The sequence below is a fragment of the Harpia harpyja genome, chromosome Z, assembly GCF_026419915.1.
Source record: "Harpia harpyja isolate bHarHar1 chromosome Z, bHarHar1 primary haplotype, whole genome shotgun sequence".
NCBI lineage: Eukaryota > Metazoa > Chordata > Aves > Accipitriformes > Accipitridae > Harpia > Harpia harpyja.
Window position 1 is genome coordinate 62541594 of NC_068969.1, and position 21179 is coordinate 62562772.

At 47.9% G+C, this 21179-nt stretch overlaps 1 protein-coding gene across 2 annotated transcripts in view; it reads right to left on the reverse strand.

Annotated features, from left to right (window-relative positions):
- PSD3 (pleckstrin and Sec7 domain containing 3) overlaps positions 1–19048 on the reverse strand; it is a 109568-nt gene extending 90520 nt beyond the window's left edge. The window contains exons 1-2 of one of the 2 annotated variants that reach the window (XM_052776526.1): positions 18951–19048; positions 6097–6205 (exon numbers count right to left, since the gene is read on the reverse strand). In XM_052776526.1, the coding sequence (XP_052632486.1) occupies positions 6097–6205; positions 18951–18971 (130 nt within the window). In that variant the 5' untranslated portion in view covers positions 18972–19048. Of the gene's footprint in view, positions 1–6096; positions 6206–8233; positions 8646–18950 lie in introns of those variants that run through there. The other variant, XM_052776525.1, reaches the window with a different exon arrangement.
- Between the last annotated feature and the right edge of the window lie 2131 nt (positions 19049–21179).

The following is a 21179-nucleotide window of genomic DNA, read 5'->3' on the forward strand; positions in this document are numbered from 1 at the left end:
GGACAGAGTTAAGTAAACAACGCGGGGGTCTAGAGCAGAAGGCACTTGTTAAAGTGGTGAACTGCAAAGAGGAAAAACACTTGCTGTACCCTGTTACACTTTTTCAGTGCAATACCAGGCCTGAACTACATCTACCCACATAATTTTAATTAAACGCCTTCTCCATGTTTATTATCAAGCCATCTCCAGCAGCAGGATAACATGCATCTTTTCCTTCAGAAAGCGTCAGAGATGAATCAAGGCTACAGCACGATGGAGGGCTTGTGTTGGTGTGCTGCCTATCTCACCAGGTGATGGGGCTGAAGCCAAGGAGAGGAGCCCACGGCAACAACAAGCAAAAGTGCAGCTGTGCCCAGCTGTACCCGCCTACAGCCAGCCAAGTCCGCTGTCTGAGCCTCTCCTGTTGTGCCCACTGACCTGGATGCGTCGTTTTCCGTCTGCCCGACTGAAGAGAAGGGCCTGACTGCCTCCGGGAAGTGTTTCTGAGCCCTGCCAGCTTCAGCCGAGCTCAGCCTGCGCCACGTGTGCTCAGAGCATCTGAAGCGGCCAGACACCACCAACGGGCTGCCAGCACCACCAGGCCCCCAAAATATTTGTGCGCTCGCGTCAGCACGGCTCTCAGCTTCGGCTGACAGCCCACAGACAGGGAGGTAATTACTGCCTTAACTCTGGCATTTCCTAACTTCTGAGTGCTTAACTCTGCACCTTTAAAAAACAATAAACAAACAGCCCATGTTTTAATGATTATTTGTACTAAACCCTTGGCCTTCAAACAACTCTGTTGTTTACCAAGTTGAGGATGTGGTCATCTCCTCCCTGCAGCTGATGATAACTTCAACTATCCAGCTTTCAAGTACAGGTCACAAGACATCCAGTTTCCTCCTGCAGAGCAAGGGACCTAGCATAGTGCCTCACACCCCTTTAGTTTTCCCTTCCCTCGGACTGGAAACCCAGACATCCACCATGCCATGCCTGACGGCTCCAGAGCACACCCCAGCCTTGGCCAGCCCCGGGAAGCAGGACTCAGAAATTCAAAGGGAGAGACAGCAAAGACAGGTCCACATCATGCAGCCGAGATGCAGAGCACAGTGCAACCTGTCCTTCTTCACCAGCATTAATTTGTCCATATGCACAGTCAGATGTGCTCTTCTGACAGCACTGTAGGAGCTTGCTGCTCTGCAGAGCATCCAAGCAGTAGTTCAAAATCACCTGGTTTACTCTGCATTGGAGTGAAAGAGGAGCACTCGGCACAGCCTGTCAATGTGCTGGTGCCAGAGAGGTAATCACTTCTTAGAGTGCACAAACTCGACCAGAAAAGTACCTTTTAATACAGTACCTCTGGAGACTTAGATTTAAAAAGTTAACCTTCTCTTTGCATCATTGCCAACCAGCAATACCAAACATCAGGGATACCTATGAGAAAACATATTTATTATATTGATTACACACTACTATTTAAAAACTTCTGCGGGTCTTCAGTGTGTCAGAAAATGCAGTGGGACACTAGAAGCAACAACAACAAAAAAACACTGATAGAGACAAGTAGGCACAACAGGATGATGGAATTTTAATTAAGTGTGTGGGGGCACCACAGGTCTGAGCTTTCCAGATTCCAGCCTTGCATGTGTCCCTGATAAATGTTGCAGGACATACTCTTAAATGCACATCTGACATACCTACCCTCACAGGCTCTGTCCCCTGTAATTACACAACATGAATGTGAAAATCGGGCAATACTTCAGCCCTCAGAAAATGCAGGGAATTGTACCTTTTCAGGAAAGCAGAGCTGCAGAGGAAGATACCAGACCAGGGAGCCCAGACTTTCAGGATTGCCTGGAGATGGAAAGACCAAGAGATGAAAACATGACAAAGGGTGGTGCATCAAAATGGAAAGGGATGCAGTTGAAGCACTGGGCAAGACTACAGTCGGTGATCTGATCTACCATGAGAGTGATGCAATGTGTGAGTGACTGTGGTCTAAGGGCAGTTTTTAGAGTGAGGATCAGGAAGGTGCCACACCCATGCAGTGCAAGGAGGATGCAGCAGAGCTGGACATGGATGGCTTGAAGTGACACAGAGGAAGCAAGCGAGGCAGAAGAGCAAAGGACAGCCTAGTAAGTTAGTGATACCCATTTTACAGAAAGTTACTGGAGTAATTTTCTTAACGCTGTTTACATCAGCATCATAGGACCAGAAAAGTCTTTGCTTGTACAAAAAAAGGAGCCATTGTGTGCTTCCTTTGCTCCTGAAACAAGGTAAAGCAATTCTACAGCAAAAGCAATCATTTCCATGATTCAGGTTCAGTAATGAGTAGGTTGCATGGATTAAAGTATGCATTTCGTTTTCTTTCATGTGTCAGCTCTGGCACTGTTTGACCCCTTGCAGAGGTGATTCAGCGCACATTGCCAGGAGAAGGTAAACCCTTTTTAGAATTGTTTTTTGGGTATTGTTTTGGGTTTGTTACTGGTTTTGCTGGCTTAAGCTTGCTAAGAAAACAGATGAGCACAAGAACTAGCATGAGACAGTCCACTGCAGCGTGTGGCTGGGACCATCTCTTTTGGCAGAAGCAAGCTGTTAGAGGAGCTCAGCTGCCTCATGACACCTCACTGTACACAAAACAGCAAGTGACAGGCTTTCCAAAAAGCTATTTGTTTCACCAAGAATTCAAAAACAAGCTTCTTCCAGCAGCTGTTGGGATAGACCAGATTTGCACAGCAACGCAGGGACTCTTTGTACAGGGCTTTTTTGTGAAGGGTAAGATTAAACCCTCTGTTACAGCGGGGCAGGGGCAGGGTGAAAGCTTTCTCCTCATAGAAGCATCAGACTGTTTATGAGTCTTAAGAAGCTATTTTCTTCCTAACAACTGTCTTGGATTTATTTTCTCATATAACAGGAATTATGGGGTACTTGGCTTTCATGTTTACTCAAGCAATTATTTTGTAGCATCCCTCTCTTTCTTCCCCAGGGAAGCACTTGTTAGGACTAAGTCATGTTGTCAGGACTTTTTCTTTCTTTTTGGTATTTAAACATATTAACTGCAAAGTCATAAAAATCAGTACTCTGTAGCGTGCCCAAGCCTCAAGATAAGGCTGCTCAATAGAGATCACTGTTTCCACAGCCAGTTCCAGAGGAGGGTATTTTTCCATATAAAACAAGCACCCTTTATGTTAACGAGGCTGAGAAGACATCTTGTGCAACCCAGCCAAATTCAGTTTTTAAAAAACATTTTCTTTTGCTGGAAGGCAGAAGGCTGGGGTTTTCACCGAGGAAGGTGGCCAGGCAGCACAGGGGCGCATGGCCGCGCGTGGTGCATCCTCCCCGCTCCCACGGCAGCAAGAAGCAGCCCCACAAGCAGGGGTCTGCAGGGAGATGTACAGCCCCAAGCCCTCCCGCGATGTGATTAGGGTCCCAGGGGCCTGGACCTGCTTCTGCTCCGAGTGATGCATCCAGGGTGGGAGGATGGGAGAGGAGAGGAGAGGAGAGGAGAGGAGAGGAGAGGAGAGGACAGGACAGGACAGGACAGGACAGGAGAAGGGAGGCATTACACAGTAAAGATGAGAGCACATGAGTACATCAGGGATCACAAATATCCCAGATAAAACCAGACTGAGGGCAGCAAAGGAGAGAAATGAGGAGGAACTGTTTTTAATGTGGCAGCTTTATTAGCATTTGAATATCATCGATGAAACACCTCTTCTACAGGCATCTAACCTTTTTTCCCCCTCCTCTCACCTGTGAAAATGACCACAAGCTTCAACCTGGAAGGTAAAAATCAGCACAGCAGCTTATTAACAAAGTCAGCCATCTCCCATCTAGGCAAACAGAAGTGTTTCCTAGAGTTGGCCCCAATTATTCTTCCTTCTTTGTGAATTGGCTTGTCCAATGCAAGTATTTTAGTACCCAATTAAAAAAATTATACCCTCAACAGTATCCAGCAGGGCTTCAGTAATATGATTGCGGCCAAAAGGGAAAGGATAAACTGGGAGGCAGAAGTAATTAAGCCGTTCAGCAGCTTGTGTGTTACATTCTCTGTTTCTGAGGCCAGCCAAGGCACGGGTAAACTGCTTTGCGTTAGATAAATTAAAGTTCAGCTTTACTGCCCACAGTGGCAAGCTGTTCTCTTGATCAAGTTTAAAAAACAGTACTTCTCCTGGCCCTGCCCCCATCACTCATTTGCTTGAAATCTTTCATACTTTGACCCACAAAAGCCATGTCTTCTTTCTTTTAAAGGCAACTTTAGAAAGAAGCAGGTTTGTTTGGATTTTTGGTGGCGTTTTTTCCCTCCCCATCTAACACATAGAATGACAGAAAGACTTTCAGGCATAGCTGCTTCCCCGCAAAACGTATGTCACGACATACTCAACATATGTCAAATCAAAGGAAGCCAGGATTTGGTGCACAGAGCCCTGGGTTTGTACTACTGTGCCCTCAGTCACCCTGTCCTCATTCATCTCCAGTTAATAAGCAGTTAAAATCTGCTCACTTGAAGAAAAAAAATAGAAGGGGCAGCACCACTCTCATTTATCCGTTACGGTCAAACATCTTCCTGGAGGAGGAGGAAGAGTATGCATTTGTCTGGGACAGCATGAAGCCCGTCTGGGTAGGCACAAGGTCACCCAGTTTTCGGGTGCAATTCACAAATGTTATATGTTAACCACCGTTAAATATATGGAAACGCTCCTTTGAAGTCACTCCCATTTCACTAATTGTTAGCCCCTAATGGTAGTTTCTGATTAATAAAGGAACAGAAGTAGATTCAGAAACAAGGCAAGAAGCAGCACAGGAAAAACACAGAAAAGTACACACATAAACCAATATATCTGGCTTATTCTTTGCCACCCTTTATTTGAGGGCTCAGTACTCAGTCAGCTAGAATACCCATCACATTTGGTAATTGTTTTGGTTAGTAATAACAATAGATTCACTTGATTTATTAGATGCAGCATACTTTATTTAATGCCAATCTCCGGAAATGTACTAATGCCTGCTGACAGTGCTCTCACACTGTGTGTCTTCAAACAAGAAATGAGGTCATCATGATTCATGTAATAATCCAATACACACTTTGTGGCAATTTGTAAAAGTTTTTAAAATTCCTAAATGAGGACACTTCCGTTGTTTGGGTTTTTTTCCCCCTCCACTCTGCAATTAGGATTTCCCAAATGGAACACCACACTTCAGAAAATCTAGGGAGAAACTGTTTACTCACTTTCCAGACTTCAGTTCTGCTTTTTTTTTTTCCTTTTTTTTTTTTCCCCTTTCCTCACTGAAGTGGAGGAGTCTACACAGCTTGTTTCTGTACGCAAGTGCTGCCCTTCTCTGGCAAGAAGGGAGTCTTCTTTGATTAAAAGCGACATTCCAGGAAGTTTGCAATGAGAAAGGATCAAGGTGCAAAGAGAACAGCCTGAGGAAATACTTTTGCAAAGAGGGCAGGGATTGTTGATAATTACAATGAGGCAAGAGAAATAGGTATAGTAACGACATTTCTTTTCTTCTAAGCTTGGGCTTCGAAAAGGTAGAAAACGCCCTGTATTCACAAGAACAGAACAGAAACAAGACTGATCCTTAGCATAACATTAGATACTGCACCTAACTGCAGAGGACGGAGCAGTTCAGATACCACCTCAAGTATCTAAATTAAAATCTTATCTACCTCTAGCTGTGGGAAGAGCAGCATGCAGACCACAAAGGGCATTCCTGGAAGAACCTCCAGGCAGAGATGGCCGTGTTTCAGCATGTGCAATTGCAGAACGCGTGGCTGGAAAAACTCCGCTGCAGAGGAGTGCTGGGATTCCCTCCGCCAACATGTCTCCAGCACATGAGTCCCCACTGTCACATCGAGGTGGCCCAGGTGAGCCAAAGAGAAAGCGGGGGGGGCGTAAGAGAGAGAACTGCTGTCATTTTCTGGGGCCAAACCAGCAGGCTTGTGTGATCTGGTACTTGCACCGTGGTCCGGCGAAGGGCAGCGTAGCACAGTGAGCGAGCCCTTGTGGGGTCATTAGGGAGCAGCTTCTGCAAAACTTTCCTGAGTGGCTTAAGAGATTATTATTCCCCCCCCCCCCAGTAGTAATCCCAATAGTAATAAATAGCACTTACCCATTTCTGAATGCTTCTCTTCTTCCAAGCCAAATAAAAATTCATATTTGGCCTTGGCAACAGTCTGGGCGTGAGCCGATACATCATTATCCCACACAAGTGCTTCTGCCTGTAGAGTCAAAATAAACAAAGCTTATCTACCTTTTGGTGAAAAAACAGCAGCAGGAACATGAAATCCCTTCAGGTGGGCTGTCAGGTAGGATTTTCAAAGTGTTCATTTAACTCTTACCACCACCAAGATCAACCAGAGCAGGCATGGGCCAACTCAAGAGTGCTTTTGAAGAGCTCACCTCTCTGTCTTCAAACCCAAGCATTTCAGTATTAAGCAGTGATGTCAGAGCACCCAATCCCTCACATCTTTAGCTGGCTTGCCCACTGCAAGGCCAGCAGCACTGGGCAACCATCTCAGTAACACTAGTTAGGGTTAAAAATGCCTAGGGAATAGTATCAGAAATAGCAAATTTGAGTATCAATGTTGCAGAACTGGGACCCATGGGAAAACCATAAATGGGGCAGGCTGTTTCTCTGGGAGAAGACTGCGGTGGAGAAAGGGAGGAGCAAGGGCTACAACAAGGATGTTCAAAAATGGGAAAAAGGTTAATAAGGTATGCAAACGTGTGGTGAGTGATGTCTGAGGGTCCCTGTTGGGCAGCCCACACCTGACCACCTCCATCTAGATCAGGACAATAGCCCAACCTGCTTTTACAATGATACCGACATGTCAAACCTGCCTCTGTGGCCAGGAGGCGGGGAGGGGGCACAGGGTGGTCTCCACAGCTAGCAGGGGAGCACCTGGGGGGGGATGGATGGACGGACGGATCAAGCATCCCAATGCCACCCAGGCCTGGTGCCACCAGCACCTTCCCACTGCTTCCTACTCATAAGAAGCAGCTAGACACAGTGAAGGTCCAGTTTCTCAGAGGAGAGAAAGGCTGCAGGACTAAGATTAAAATTAGTTTTCAGAACAGGTGGGAACAAATCAAATCTCCAAGATAAAGCACACACCAGCAATAAACTAGTGCAAAAACTGTCTGCAGTTGGCATTAAGTTTCTTCCTAGCTAGGCAAGATGGAGCTTATAATTCTTCTGTCTGAAGTGACAGATGAAATAAATCATTAACTCTATAAATTCTTCAGTGACCTTTATATACATATCCTATGTTTGAGGCAGCCAATTGTTACGGCATAGCAAGTCCTTGCACGGTTCATATTGGCAAACGCCTTAGTTTACAAAAATACTCTTTAAAATAAAGAAGCCAGATGGAGTATTTTGCCCCCCAGGACAACAATAACTTTTATGCACTTCCACCAAATACCTTAGGGTAAGCATCAGCTACAAACAGAAATTCAAAGTACAGAAGACACGTAATTCACAGGAACACATGGTCAAGGCTCTTTAATCAGAGATGGATGGAATTAGAAATCCATACATTCCTCCAAGGCCAGCTCTCCCAACAATTACATTCTCTTCCAAGAGCATATTGGCAAATAACTATCTTGCCCCATGCCCTAGAACTGTTTTGCTCCAGGTTTTCCTGGCCTTTTACCCCCATTTCTTGTGTCACCTTTCTGCATTGCACCAGTTCTGCAGGATTTAGTCCAACATACCTCTGATGTAAGTGGGCAGTAGATCTTAAGGCAGAGGTCTTGGATATATTTATTTACCATTCACTGCTCCAACTATTCATCACTAGGGCTCCATCGGGTACTTCAATGGACCTGCTAACATTAGCCTACCAAATACTTCGGGAAAAATGTGACAAAACAGACGAAGGGCTTTCTAGCACAAAGATGACTACCATCACAAGCATGATGAAATGAGCTTGGAAGAAGCCTCCATGTCTCCCCTGGTTTTACAGGGCTGCATTCATTTGCAGGAAGGGGGGGGGGGGGGCAGGAAGGGCTAGAAAAGGAACAGCTGGACCCAGAGCACACAGGAGGAGGCTCTCGGTCTGCAATTGCCTGGACAGGAGTAGCTTACAGAGCCAAGCAAAAGTTCAGCCTACCCAGATGGATGCAAAGGGATGGGATGGCTAAACTAGCTGGTGCCAAATCCCACTCACACATGAATGAAAAGGAAAATAAAATGGACAGAGCAGTCCAGTTCCTGAGCAGTCAGGAATTTCTGATCTACACACCTCTGGGACGCAGCATCTCCATCCCTCAGCCCTGCTCTTCGAGGCTTCACAGACATCTGCTGCACTGAGCTTCCCTGCCAGCAAACCCATCTTCCAAGGGTCTATATTTGCCTGTACATTACTGTAAAGCAATGAAGAAGAGTCTGGTTCACAGCACCCTCTGCATCATCCAATAATAGGCAGAAATTATTTGTTAAATTAATGGTTTATCAGTATACAGGGCAGCATTTATCAGAGTTAGGTGCCTAAGTGGAGGGTGCAAGACCTTTGTCTTGGCATCTGAAAGGGATAACTTGATTTTCAGAAGTGCTCAGCACCGCTGATGAGAATTACAGATGCTGGCTTGTGCATGGGAACAGCTGAACCTAACATCTATTTAGGCTGTCAGAGCACTATAAAGATGTGTAAAGGTAAAGCAGTTCAGAGCCTCCAGATCCAGGCTTAAGGATAAGTTTATGATATTTCATCCAAACAAGAGATATTAAAAAGAGAAAGAAAGAGGGGGAGAGAATGAGGATGCTATGAGGTCAGAGCTGGCTTTTAAGACTATTGCTTTACTGTTGTCCTTCCTTAGAGACAGAAAAAAAACAGAAAAAAAATCCAGAAAACAGAAAATCGAGAGAGAACATGTGCTCTCCTTTTCTTCTTTCAATCTGCCACTCACCCAAAACTTGCAGAAGTCATCATGCCCCAAACCTGGGAGCTCAGAGAAGGGCTGGAGAAATGTTCACGGCACTTTCCAAGCTGCATTAGCAAGGATTAAATACAAGCAAGATTGGAAGGGATATAAAACTCCTGCTTAAGCCCTCTCCCTCAGCTCAAGGGCAAAGAAATCTGCATCCAGGTCAGCTCATTTCATAATTGCTTCCCTCAGAGGGCTTTAGTACCACCTTTGATGCATCTGGTGTTTGTCACTGCAGGAGACAGCCACACTTGCTCAGAGCATCAATCCCCTTAAATCAGGCCAGCTGTACATACATTTCTCATGAGCCACACACACACTGTTTTTTAGTCCAGTTACACTCTGGGCAGAGTGGCAGCGAGTTCCTGCCCACTCGTTCACCACTCTTGCAGTGCTTTCTGCCTGTTTGAACATGTTTGATCAAGCCTACTTCTCTGGGTCACAGTTCTTGGTCAGGAGTTGGGGAGGCTGCATTTGCCTCTTGGGTGAATTTTGTATAACATTCATCAAACTGCATTAGCTTGGACATGGCAGTCCTCACCCCTCAGAGCTCCTGCCAACACACTGGACCAGTTTCTGTTGAGCTCGCAGAAGGCATTGGTGTGTGTCAACAGAGGTCCCACCTCGCTGGGCTTTTGTCCCTTGCTGAGGGAGCAGAGATTGTTTAGGATGTGCCCACGGCTCTCCTGGTGGCTTCAAGTTAGCACGGGAAGCAAAGCTGCTGAATCCCTGTCTCAGCACTGAACTGAACAGCAGTAGGATGCTAAGACCTCACGGATGCTGCTCCTCCAGCAGGAGCTGCTAAGGACAGGTAAGTCAGCCCGGCATGAAGCACGCATACTGCCTCTGCTCCACTCTGCTCTCTGAATGTGCAAACTGGAGCAGAAAGTCAGTAGCTGCAAGGAGAAACAGTTGCCACGCTTCAGCCCTGAGAGGTGGCTTTAGGCAGGCCTCTGATGAGAGTTGGCTGCAGCCTTTCCTGAAGCACAATGTCTCGCTCTGGATGAATTTGATTTCAACTCCAGTCATAAGGTCCCCTCAGACTGCCCTCCCAAAATCTCGGTGATTTTTAGATAGGCCTGGTAAGTCATCCAAGCCTGAAGAAAATGCTTCTCCTTTCTCCACGGAAGGAAAGCACCAAAGCATCCTCTTTTGAATTTAACTGACATTCTGGTTGGAGCCTATTTTGGGACATACCGTTTCCTTCATTGAGGAATATCAAAGTCTTGTTCTCTCACCAACATTTGCAGCTGAGCGAACAGGAGAGCTGGGCTCCATCCCTGTGGGTCTCAGTGGAAGGAGATGACACTGTCCACAGCTGCTGAGCCAAGGAATGGGTCAGTCTGAGCACAAACAGCCGGCGTGAACCCATGCCTCCTGAAGCATTCACACTTAAGGTCCTGTGTTTTCTCTGAAAACGTCTAATACGGAGGAAGTGTTCGAAAGAGCAGATAATTAACTGGCGAATGTCAGTCTGTATTTTCTCAGACCCCCTGAGAGGACAGATGCTGTTAGACAGACTGACTTCTCGCACGAGACCTGGGAAAATGGTGCTTGGGAAAAAGCAGAATGGGATGGGTGCCCAAGCTTGAGCCTTCAGGGAGCAAGAGTCAGCCAAAACGCTGGACAGCAGGAGACCAGTCATGCTAAAGGAAAACATCAGCAGGAAGGGGTTTAAGGACCTTTCACGAAGGGCTGTGAGCCAGGACAGAGAGGTCAAAGCATCCTCAGGGGGACCCCTGGAAGCTGTCTTAATAGAACCCAGCCACTCTACCCGCGGAAAGAAATGTTACTCCAGTTCTCCTAGGCTTACTGGAAAACCTGGAGGGAACTGGCTAGTTGGGGTGGGGGTCTCTCCACAGCTAAGCCATACCATGAGGCAGCCTCAGGGGAGCCCCAGTTTTGCACACTCTTGCACGTGCACAGCTCCTTTTCCCAGAGCTGACCGCCTTCCCCCTCAGCCGCACAGCAGATGGGTGCCAGCTCCCTGACGGCAGGTGACACAGTGTTTTCTGGTGGTTTCACAGAGGCTACTGGGGAGATGCCGCAGCAGCCGCAATGGAGCCGTCAGCACTACCGCAGGGAAGCAGGAAAAAGCCTCTGCAGGATGCCTGTAAAGGACAGCCAGCTATGGAGGACTTCATAGCCACGCCTGGACCACTTCTAATCCCAGGTTGTGCTTGTTCTATTCTCATTGCTTCACCAACATCTCTAGCAGCAAAAAAGCCAAATGCCTCGCAGCAGCCTATCATATACCCTGATCCAGTCAGTTTATGCTCTCAGGAGGAGTTTAAACATCTATCTTCATCTTGTCTTCTGCACCCCAGGAGTTTCCCCAAAGACTGACAGAAATACAGTAACTGGTAATGGAGCTAGCTTAAAAAAATACAAAATAAAAGAAAGGCAGGAATGATGGATAGAAGTTTTCCACAGATTTACAACCTTCTCCAGCAAGTTCCCAGCAAAGCAAAAGGACCATGTGAATCAAGCGGCAATGCCATGGTCAAGTTTTAACAGAATCATGCATTCAGAGCTCTGCCTTTGCTATCACAGACGGACAGCCCCCACAACAGCCTGGCACAACTAGTGGTTAGCCCTTATTTTCAAGCACTGTTATCACTCCTGCGTGGGCGTGAGCTTAGCAAGCCTCACTGCTTTTAACAGGTTGTACTAATTGTTCTGAAAAGACTATTTCTGTTGAGCTTTTCTTAAGTCACCTTCCTAAGTAACAGGATGAAATGCAGAAAGCTGGAGTTAAACTTGCTAGCTGGTGAAAGCTAGTGCACTGACAGCACAAGAGAGAGCAGAGAGAGTGCTGGTGCTCATAAAAAGACTGCTAGCAAGGCTTGTAGTTTTTACCTCCACGTGACCTCATACACCACGTTTGTCTTTTCCTCACACACACCCCCCCACATGCTAATATAGGTGTTTGCAATTCTTAAATTAAAGCAACAGTAAAATATATTAAGACTCAAAAGAACAGGAGTTTTGCCTGCTTGAATCTCAGCTGGAGCTGCCAGAAGTTAACACTAGTAAAGTAAAGTTGGAAGAGAACAGATCTCAGCTCAGGTTTTAAACTAATTCCTAACTACCAGGAGTTGCAGGGAGATGTGTAGAGAGCCAGAAGATGGGGGATGAAAGAAAGGGCTTGCGTGAGGGCATTGCCTATAGCCGTTGTCCAGCAGAGAAGTTTGCATTACAGAAAGGGGTAACCAAGTCAGCAAGGACTTCTCAGCTGAAGGAAAGAGGCAGCGGAGAGACACGTGGCAGAGATGCATGCAGTCATAAGGAGTCTGAAAAAGGCAAAAAGCAATCCGTGATTCACCACCCCTTTTAACACAGCAGCCAGAGGACATCAAAAGAAGGTATTAGGAGTCAGCATCACACCAAACAGGAGACGGTTCCTCATACAGTTTGTAGTCAAAGCCACAGACCTCCCTGCAAAGCAATGTCATGGAAACCAAAATCCTATGGGAGCTGAAAAGGAGGGTGAACAAGCTCCAGGGATACAAATCCACAACACACATAGAAATCACATCCTTCTCATGAAGCTCCAAGCTGAACTCTTCCCAGGCATCTGCTGACATCCACAACCAGCTATGTGCTCCTGGGCTAAAGTGACCTTGGGTCCAAACCGGTGCAGCCAGCCACTCTTACCTGCTCATCGGGCTTTGGCATGGCACTGGACTGGCCAGACCACAGGCTCAGTACCGTCCAGCCAGCTCCACTCCTCAGTCCTCACCGCAATGCACCCCACACCTTCACACCAGGGATTCACCAAAAGGCACCGGGGCACTGCAGGTTTCCTGTGCAGCTCCCAGCGCCACTCCCAGCGCCGCGGGATGTGTTCACCAGGAGCAGCCTCCCAGGAAGCAGTCAGGCTGGAGAGAGCACAACTGAAAGGGCACAGATACCATCGGAGCTGCTCTCCCCGCTCAAAGGCGGACTTCACAAAAGTTCAGTGTCTGATGAGAGGCTCAATTCAGAAATGAAGCGAAAGAGTTGCTGCTTAGAAAAAAGGCATGGGAACGGTGACAAAAAAGGGATGCCTTAGCAGCAGTATCAAGTACTTGCAGGTAAAATTTGTTTTCAGTCTGGTCATCTTGTTTTACACCTGCACTTGAGTTTTTCTCCCCTTAAAGAAACGTTTGCCTCGTTGTTTGGTTGAAGTTGTTAGGAAGCAGTCAGCTGTTATACTGAATTAAGTGCTTTTTATTATGCAAAGGCTGACACTGTCTGAGCTGTAACTGTGTGAATGTGAACAGCATATTAATTCAAAGTCTGTATGATTACACTTTACCATTAAAGGTCACTCAGCATTTTGTATTTGCCAAGTCAGTGATTTCTGATGTGTGCTGTATGGACCTCTGGATGTCTATGCATTATTTCTAAGGTATGTGCAAGAATCAAAGCAAGCCCATCGAGAGGTAGGCTTCAGCTCACTGTGTGAACCACCATGTTCTTAGATATAAAATATTAAGGATAGCAAAAAAGACCCAAAACTTTTAATAAAGCCACAGTGCAAGTATTTTTCCTGAGTTGTGGCAAACAGCATTGGGATGGGGGCCTGATTTAAGAAAAATTGCACAAAGACAGCATCTTTTATTCAGAGAATTCAGTGGTGCACGTGCTAGACATTTTGCATTTACTTTTTTGTTCAGTCTGTTCCGAGTATATTTAGCAAACTGACAGACTGCTTCTTTTCAGCAGGTAGTACACTTCCATCATGTTTAGGTATCTCAGACAGGGGAACAATGTTTAGGCAGGCTACAGGTCCGCCCCACATGGATTTCAACTCCATGGAAGCTAAAATTTGGATATTCCTAAGTGCCTCATGAGCCTAGCAAAAATTACCTCTGTATCTTTAAGCAACTCAATTCTTTCCAAAACCCAAGCCAACACCTGCTGAGCCTTGAGAACTTGCAAGGCGCATCCTTTCCCATGTGCTGTACATTCTCTATGTCCAGCTAAATAAGGGCTGTTTTTATGGATGGAAGTAAAGAAGGATGGGATATCAGGAGAGCTTATCTTCCTTTTTCAAAGCAATATTACAAACATGGTTTAAGATAGTATCCCAAAGTGATTAAAATACTCTGCACCCAAATTTCAGTGAACAGTAAAACAAACAAGAAAAAAATCCCACACCCAATGCCCAAACCACTCTACACAAGAGCAACTGGAAGAATTTACATTTGCAAAGGTGTAAAAACCTGCATTTCCTCTGTGGCAAGGGCAAACTGTAGAGCTACAACACAGCAACAGAGCATGCAAAAAGGGGTATATATCTCCCTCTAACTTAGACATAGCTTATGGACCCTGCATGATTATTTCCTATCACATATTTAAATTAGTTTTACAGCCTTCACCTAAATTGTTCTCTCTGAGTCTTAACTAGATTTAACAGAAGTTTTTCAGATCAGAAATTTGATGGAAGTTTGATCTGAGCCATCTTCTCCCTGGCACAATTGAGGCAGAAGCAAGAAGTCACACCAACAAATTTCATGTAAGCCTCCTGCTGTGCAAGTGCTGGGGGACTGAAAAGATGTTGTTGCAAGAGCAGCCTGTTCGCTTGCTAAGAAAGTGCGAGTTCAGAAGTGCCAGCATGAGCATGCTCAGGCAGCTGTGGCCCCATGAATGGCCAGGAGCCACCAAGGCAGCTTCAGCCGTGGCATGAAGGCAGAAGACACCAAAGGTGATACATCCCCCCAAGAGCAGCACAACGTAGGCCAGCTGGCACTAGTGTCCCACTGGTGAAAAAGTTAATACTTCTTTCTTCCTCATTAGGCCACAGTGAGTCCACAGACAAGAAAGCTGATGAAAACCGGAACTTGCTGGTACTAGAATTTGTTTTCTTTTGAGAAAAGGGCTTTCCCGGTAAAGGTTCTTCCATTAACGCTGAAATGCAGCCATATCCCAGGCTTAAGTGCATCTTGCCATCATACTTGGCATTTGTTCAGCCTGGGAGATGCGGTTATTACCCCAATGACACTTCCTGTTTGAAAACTGTTGTAAAAAAATAATGAGTACACTTTGGAGATAAGCCACCTCTTCCACTGTGCCACATGCCAAGAAGAGAAAGCAAGCCCCATTCATCGCTTCTGCAGAAAGGGAGGCTTGCACCGTGTAATCTGTGCCATTTGGGTCGTCTTCTTACTGCTCCCAAACTACTGTATCACAGACTCAAGACGATGCCCTCTTATTCAGTCCTTTCACCAGGAGTCAAAAAAATTGCCATGGCTGTGACTTGAAGCCCTCAGCAAGCGTGACAGTGACCAGTGTGCTTCTGCCTTGGCAGCCCATCCTCACAAGCCAGCTCCAGCCTGGTCTCCTCAGGCTTACCCCAGCGGTCATGGCACTGAAGATCTTTTCGTACAGTTAGCAAAGCAAGACACGGCAAACACCACGCACTTCCCGCAGCCAGAGCTGGTGGCCAAGGGGCTCGCTGGAGGTGCAAGTGCAGAGGTCCCGCTCTGATGGACAGCTTGATCCCTGACAGACAGCTTGATACGGTGCCCCGGCAGGTTTGTTTGCTTCCAGCATCCAGGAAGTACAGTCAATTCAGGAGCAATTCAAGCTTCAAGGGCTAGATTAATACCTGAACTGCTCTGACTCCTGATTCAACCGGTAGCAACCTAGCCTGCACCCAGAGGTGCTGGTGCCCTCACCCCACCCTGCTTTTAAGCCCCATCCACGACCCACCTTGCTCATCTCTGTAATGCAGAGAATAAATGCTCAGATGCATTACCATCCCAGGAGCCTGTGGTCTCTAACAGGCACTGCCACACCAGCAAGAGGCATCTCAGAGCAAGGGAGTGGCTGGGCTCAGAAAAAGCGCTTGGAAACATACTGCAGAAGCATACTTCAAACAGTGCCATTCCTGAGAGGAACAACACACTTAGAACAGCACTGAAGTGTCGAGCAGACACTTAGAGCTGGTCTCAAGTAGCTTTTTCATCCCATGGAAGCATACAATTTCTACACCCCCCCAACTTCATCTCTGTGAAAACAGGAAAAAAGGAGTGGAAACAGCCTCTGTTACAATGGGTGCCAGAGGAGACGAATCCCTTCAGAAAGAGATTCAGATGCTTAAGACACAAATTGCTCAAGAGCTAAATTTGTCCATCGACGGCCCCACTTCTCCACACGGTGATGATCCAGAGGAGCTCTCTATCACACATACCCCCTCTCAGCCAAACTTCAAAAGGGAAGAACCCACACACAGTCTTACAACCCACCGGAATGTGACAAACCCCCCAGGCCATGGAGCGGGTCTGGGTGGGAGAGCTAGACTGTGAAATCCCTGCTCTGCCACAAGCCAGCTTTCCATCAGGAACCAGCTGCGAGGAAACGTCCCTTCAAGGAGAATGGGTGGCACGCTTCACTGAGCCCAAGGACATCGCTCCCACCTCTTCTGGCCGAGCCTGCGAACATTGCACCAACCAACTCTACCAGCTGCTGCACCCCAGGGATCCCCAGCGCCCGCGTCGCAGAGCTGACGTGGAGTGGGGTACTCTGGCTGGTGGCTGACTGCCCCGACCTTTCAGTCTTGGCAGCAGTTCACAGGTTTGCCCAGCCTCAGCTGGAGCACAGCAGCTTGGCAGATGGCTCTCCGGTACCCTGGGGACCCACCTAATCTTACTCTCCAGATGCTACCCCCTCCCTTAGGCTCTCTTCCCTAAGCCACTACATTGTGCTACCTCTAATTATCTTTAAACCAGCACCCAGCAGTACCCCAGGTTCTTGCTCTCTCTCAGGACCGTTGCAACTAAACAGAGGAACTCCAAAAAGAAACACATGCAACGCCTCAGAAAAAATCACCAGGTCTGCCAGCCCACCTCTCCATGGAGCAGGGATGGTTTCAAGCAAGCAATTCTGCTGCATGCGCAAGGACAGTTTATCAGCCATGGCCAAAGCGTCCTTCCTCTGCACTGACGGCCATGTGCAGGGTGTCACTTCTGCTGCCTCGACCGCCAGCCCCGACACTGAAGCTCCCAGCACTTGGCTCAGAGCACACCCACAGAGACAACCACTCGTCTGCAGAGATGCTCTGTGGCACTGGTCCGCAGCAGTCCTGCAGACAGACTGCCTCTTCATCCCACAGGAATCAAACCCCAAACCATCTCTTTAAATCAAAGCTGCAAAACCAAATGCCAAACTTTCCTGGTAAGATGGGCAAGAATAGAAAGGACTGTCGGGTGGAGGGGGGGGAAGGGAAATACTCTGAATAACATCCAGGTCTTTCAGCTATGCAGCTTGACAACAGTGAAGAAATTCACTGAATTGCTGAAAAAAAAAACCACTAGTGTGTTCATTAGGATCTTCATTGCTCTTTTCCTTCTCAATTTGATGGCACAGAAATAGCAATAGTAAATCAGATAATCTGCTCAAGCACCAATAGCACAAGAGGACCCCTTTAACACAGGTAAGCTGTGCAAGAATTTTCTTTATGTATCAAGAAGACCTAATTTTTTTGTTTCATCAAGTTTTGAAGAGAGCAGCGCTTAAGTTTCTTGGAATTGTTTTTAACATCACCACTACCACGAAGGATTTTCTTATACTCTTTTCTGCAGTGAACCAAGGCTGTAATTGAAGGGGAGCATTTGCACAGGGACTCCCACATGGTTTAACCTCACCTTTTCTCCCACCAAAGGCATACCCCAAACCCAACATCTCTGTAGCCAAACTCTCAGTCTGTGTAAATCAACAGAGCTAGGTCAGATTCATGGCTAGCATTAAACTGGTAACAACTGCTGAAAACACATCAGCTAAGGATATGACTGATGAAAAAGCATTTGGAGTAGAAAGAGATTTCTTTCTACTAGCTAAACCAGAAAGGCTTGATGATTCTCAGCAGCCTATTACAATTGCTTCAAACACTGGGTGTGCAACCACCAGTTTCATTAGAAATATTGCATTTGACTTTCTCTGTTTTAATGGCCCCATGCACAGACAGAATTAAAGCCTGACTGAAGCTGCAAACGCAGTAGTAATTGCAGTTGCCCATTACACAGCCAAATTGCTTCAATAATGCATAGATCTGCTCTGCCTGACAATGTACTAACTGGCACCCAGTGGGAGCCAGGTAATTGTTGTTTATGGCACGGAAATACTGTGTCTATATGGGAAGTTAGCATCTTCAGTGAGTTTGCATGAAGTTCAAGCTCATTACAACTATGTTTATGTTCCCATTGAAAAGCGTAGCTCCAGTCCTCGGTAGCAAGGATGAAGATAAACCACAATTGCACAGGAGTGTCCCTGAGTGCATTTAATGTTCTAAAACTTTACATCTTTGGTGAATTCATCTCACCCCCACTCCTCCCCAGAAAGCACAGTGCTACTACTCAGCCAAAGATGCTGGCTTTCTCACAACATCTCATTCAATTCGAGAATGTGATACGATTAAGAGAGCTTGTCACTGCAGCAACAGTGCTGATTGGTTACACAGACAAGTTATCTGAAGACAGAAGCAAAACCAACTATACAGGATGCAGGTTGGGGGTCCCAGCCCTGGGGAGGAGGTCCCAGTGCAGCCTCCCTGGTGTGGTTGGTGACTCTGGGGATCTAGCGGTAATAAGTGCAGAAGTGGGCTCCGAGATTTTTCCCTTAGGGTAGTGTGAAAAGGAGGAGAAAAAAAGAAATGAAAAAGCAAATCAAGAAGGAAAAAGGAAAAAAGAAAAAGGAAGAAATAAAAGAAGAAAGGGGAAAAGCAAAAAGGAAAAGGGAAAAGCAAAAAGGAAATGAAAATAAGGCACAAGGGAAAAAAGGAAAAGGAAAGGAAAAGGAAGGGAAAAGGAAAGGAAAAGGAAGGGAAAAGGAAAGGAAAAGGAAGGGAAAAGGAAGGGAAAAGGAAGGGAAAAGGAAGGGAAAAGGAAGGGAAAAGGAAGGGAAAAGGAAGGGAAAAGGAAGGGAAAAGGAAGGGAAAAGGAAATGAAAGGAAAAAAGAAAGAAAAAAAAAAGGAAAAAGTAAACGAAAGGAAAAAAGTGCCCCGGCTGAGCGCACCCCCCGGACCCGCACGGGCACACGCCGCCCCTTACCGCACCACCGGCTCCTTCCATCGCCCATCGCCGGCCGCGGCGGATCACAGCCGCCCTCCCGCGAGGCCGTGCCGAGCCGGGCCGGGCCGGGCCGGGCCGTACCGGGCCGTGCCGGGCCGAGGCGCCCTGCCGGCCCGCAGCGCCGGCGGCGGAGCCGGGCAGCGCGGCGGCGGGCGGCCCCAGCACGGTGGGCGCGGGCGCGGGAGCGGGCGCGGGCTCGGGAGACGCGCGGGCCGGGCGGCGGGGCCGGGCCGGGCCCGGCGGGGCGGGGCTCGGGCCGGGGGGCGGGGGGGGCCGCCCCGGAGTGTTGGCGGCGCGCGGTGGAGGGGTGGGGAACGGAGTACACCACGTGCTCCTCAAAAAGATTAAAAAAAAAAAGAAAAAAGAGGTATTATTTCAGGATTAGCAACGCAACAGAGTGAAAAACACAACCCAGACCGCGCGCCGACAGCAACGGCGCTGGGGAGGGACACGTCCAAAGCCCGCGGGGGCCAGGACATGCCGTACTCTGCTCGCTCCTAAATCCCTTCAGTGCGGCTGCCAGCTGCTGGAAGAAAAAACACCCAACAAACCAACCAAACAAACAAAAAACCGCCAAAACCCAATCCAAAAGCCTTTTCCAGCCCTGGGGCTTTCCTTCGCAGCCCGACTTCAAAAAGCAAGAAAGCACAGATGCCTTTGGAGTATCCCCATCTGACCATTCAAAACTGATTGTCCTTTTTTTTTTCTTTCCCACAGTTCACTGGAAGTTCCCTTGCATCGTCAGGTTTCTGAGCACGCAGTAACGTTGTTGGGATTTCTCTAACCAGGAACTCTGCAAGTTGTCCTTTTTAATAAAAGTGGGGTTTCCCCGTCAGAAGCTGCGCTTTAGAAAATAGCCCCAAATCTCATGGGCCCAGTTACGGCAGTTAGCTACACGAGCAGCTGACAGACTGGAGAAGGAAGGATGCTAGTTTCTGTAGTTTCAGCATACTTGCATTTTGTTCAGTAGCAGTTGAAAGCTTTATTTTTCTTAACGCACCAAAATTGAGGATAGGCTTTCTGGAGCAGCCTAGAGCAGGGGCCAGGACTCGCTAAACACTTGATGTGTGCCTCTTCCCCTGCACTGGAAAACAAAGCTGCATGTTAGGTGGAAGGCAAGGTTGTTCCAGATGCTTTGCTGTTATGAAAGGCTTTGGATGGTGCTGGTGGTAGAAGTGCATCACCATGAAGTCACTGACATAAGTGTACCACACCCGGCCACAGCAGCATCTCTGCAGCCGAGGAGAAAGCGTAGCCCTACCTTGCTCCCCGTCGGCCTCCAGGCTTACCGCCAGAGCCATGGTCCCTGCCAGCACACGGCAACCTCAGCCTTTCAGTTCTCCAGCATAAAAAAAAAAAATTTTAAAAAATCAGTTTCTGGCAGGATAAAGGTAAGTCCAGGCATAAAGCATGGTGCACCCTAACCTGGAGCCTTCCCCGTCTGGCAGTAAGACAGGGGTGGCAGCACCATCCCTGGGCTCTTCCTGCTCATCTGCAGGCTCCATCCAGCAGCATCTCCCCGTGCTCCTCCTGACAGGGCTGCGGCACGCAGAGCTTCCGCTGCTCCTCCTAACCCGAACCCCCTCTTTCTCACCACCTCCAGCTCCATACTTACCTGAGCAGTGCAGCTCCTGCTTTCCACCCATGCCACCCTGCAGGAGACTGCACTGCCTCCGTCATCTGGGTGCCTCATGCCTGGTGTACCCTGGATCTGAGAAGGCATCCTGCTCTTTCCCTGCAACTTCCTCTTTCCCCATCCCAAGTCTCCCTCCAGCTCCCCAGCACCACAAGCTGTGCTCACCCACATATCTCAGGAGCAGCACAGGATCCGTCTCCTAGCCCTGCTCGGCACCCCTCCAGTCCAGTCATTTCTGTCCTCTGGGAACAGTTGGATGAAAAGCTGGGTTTCCATTCCCCAAAATGGCTGGCACGGGTCCCCAAAAAGGTCCCCGCGTGGGTCCGCAGGCACCGCCTCGTCCACCTCTGCCCTGTGTGCCAGCACTGACCCTGGCACCCACAGGAGCAGCATGTCCATGTGATACAGCCCTGCGCCCATCCGTCCGTAGCCAACATGCACCACGGAGCGCAGTGCCACATCGGGGCAGGGTGATGTGCTGGAGGGCTTCACCCCTCTCCCCCAGCCAGGGCCGCAATGCCAAGCATGTTTGGGCCCCCGCAGGGTTTTGTTTCATCTGTTTCAGGCGCCTC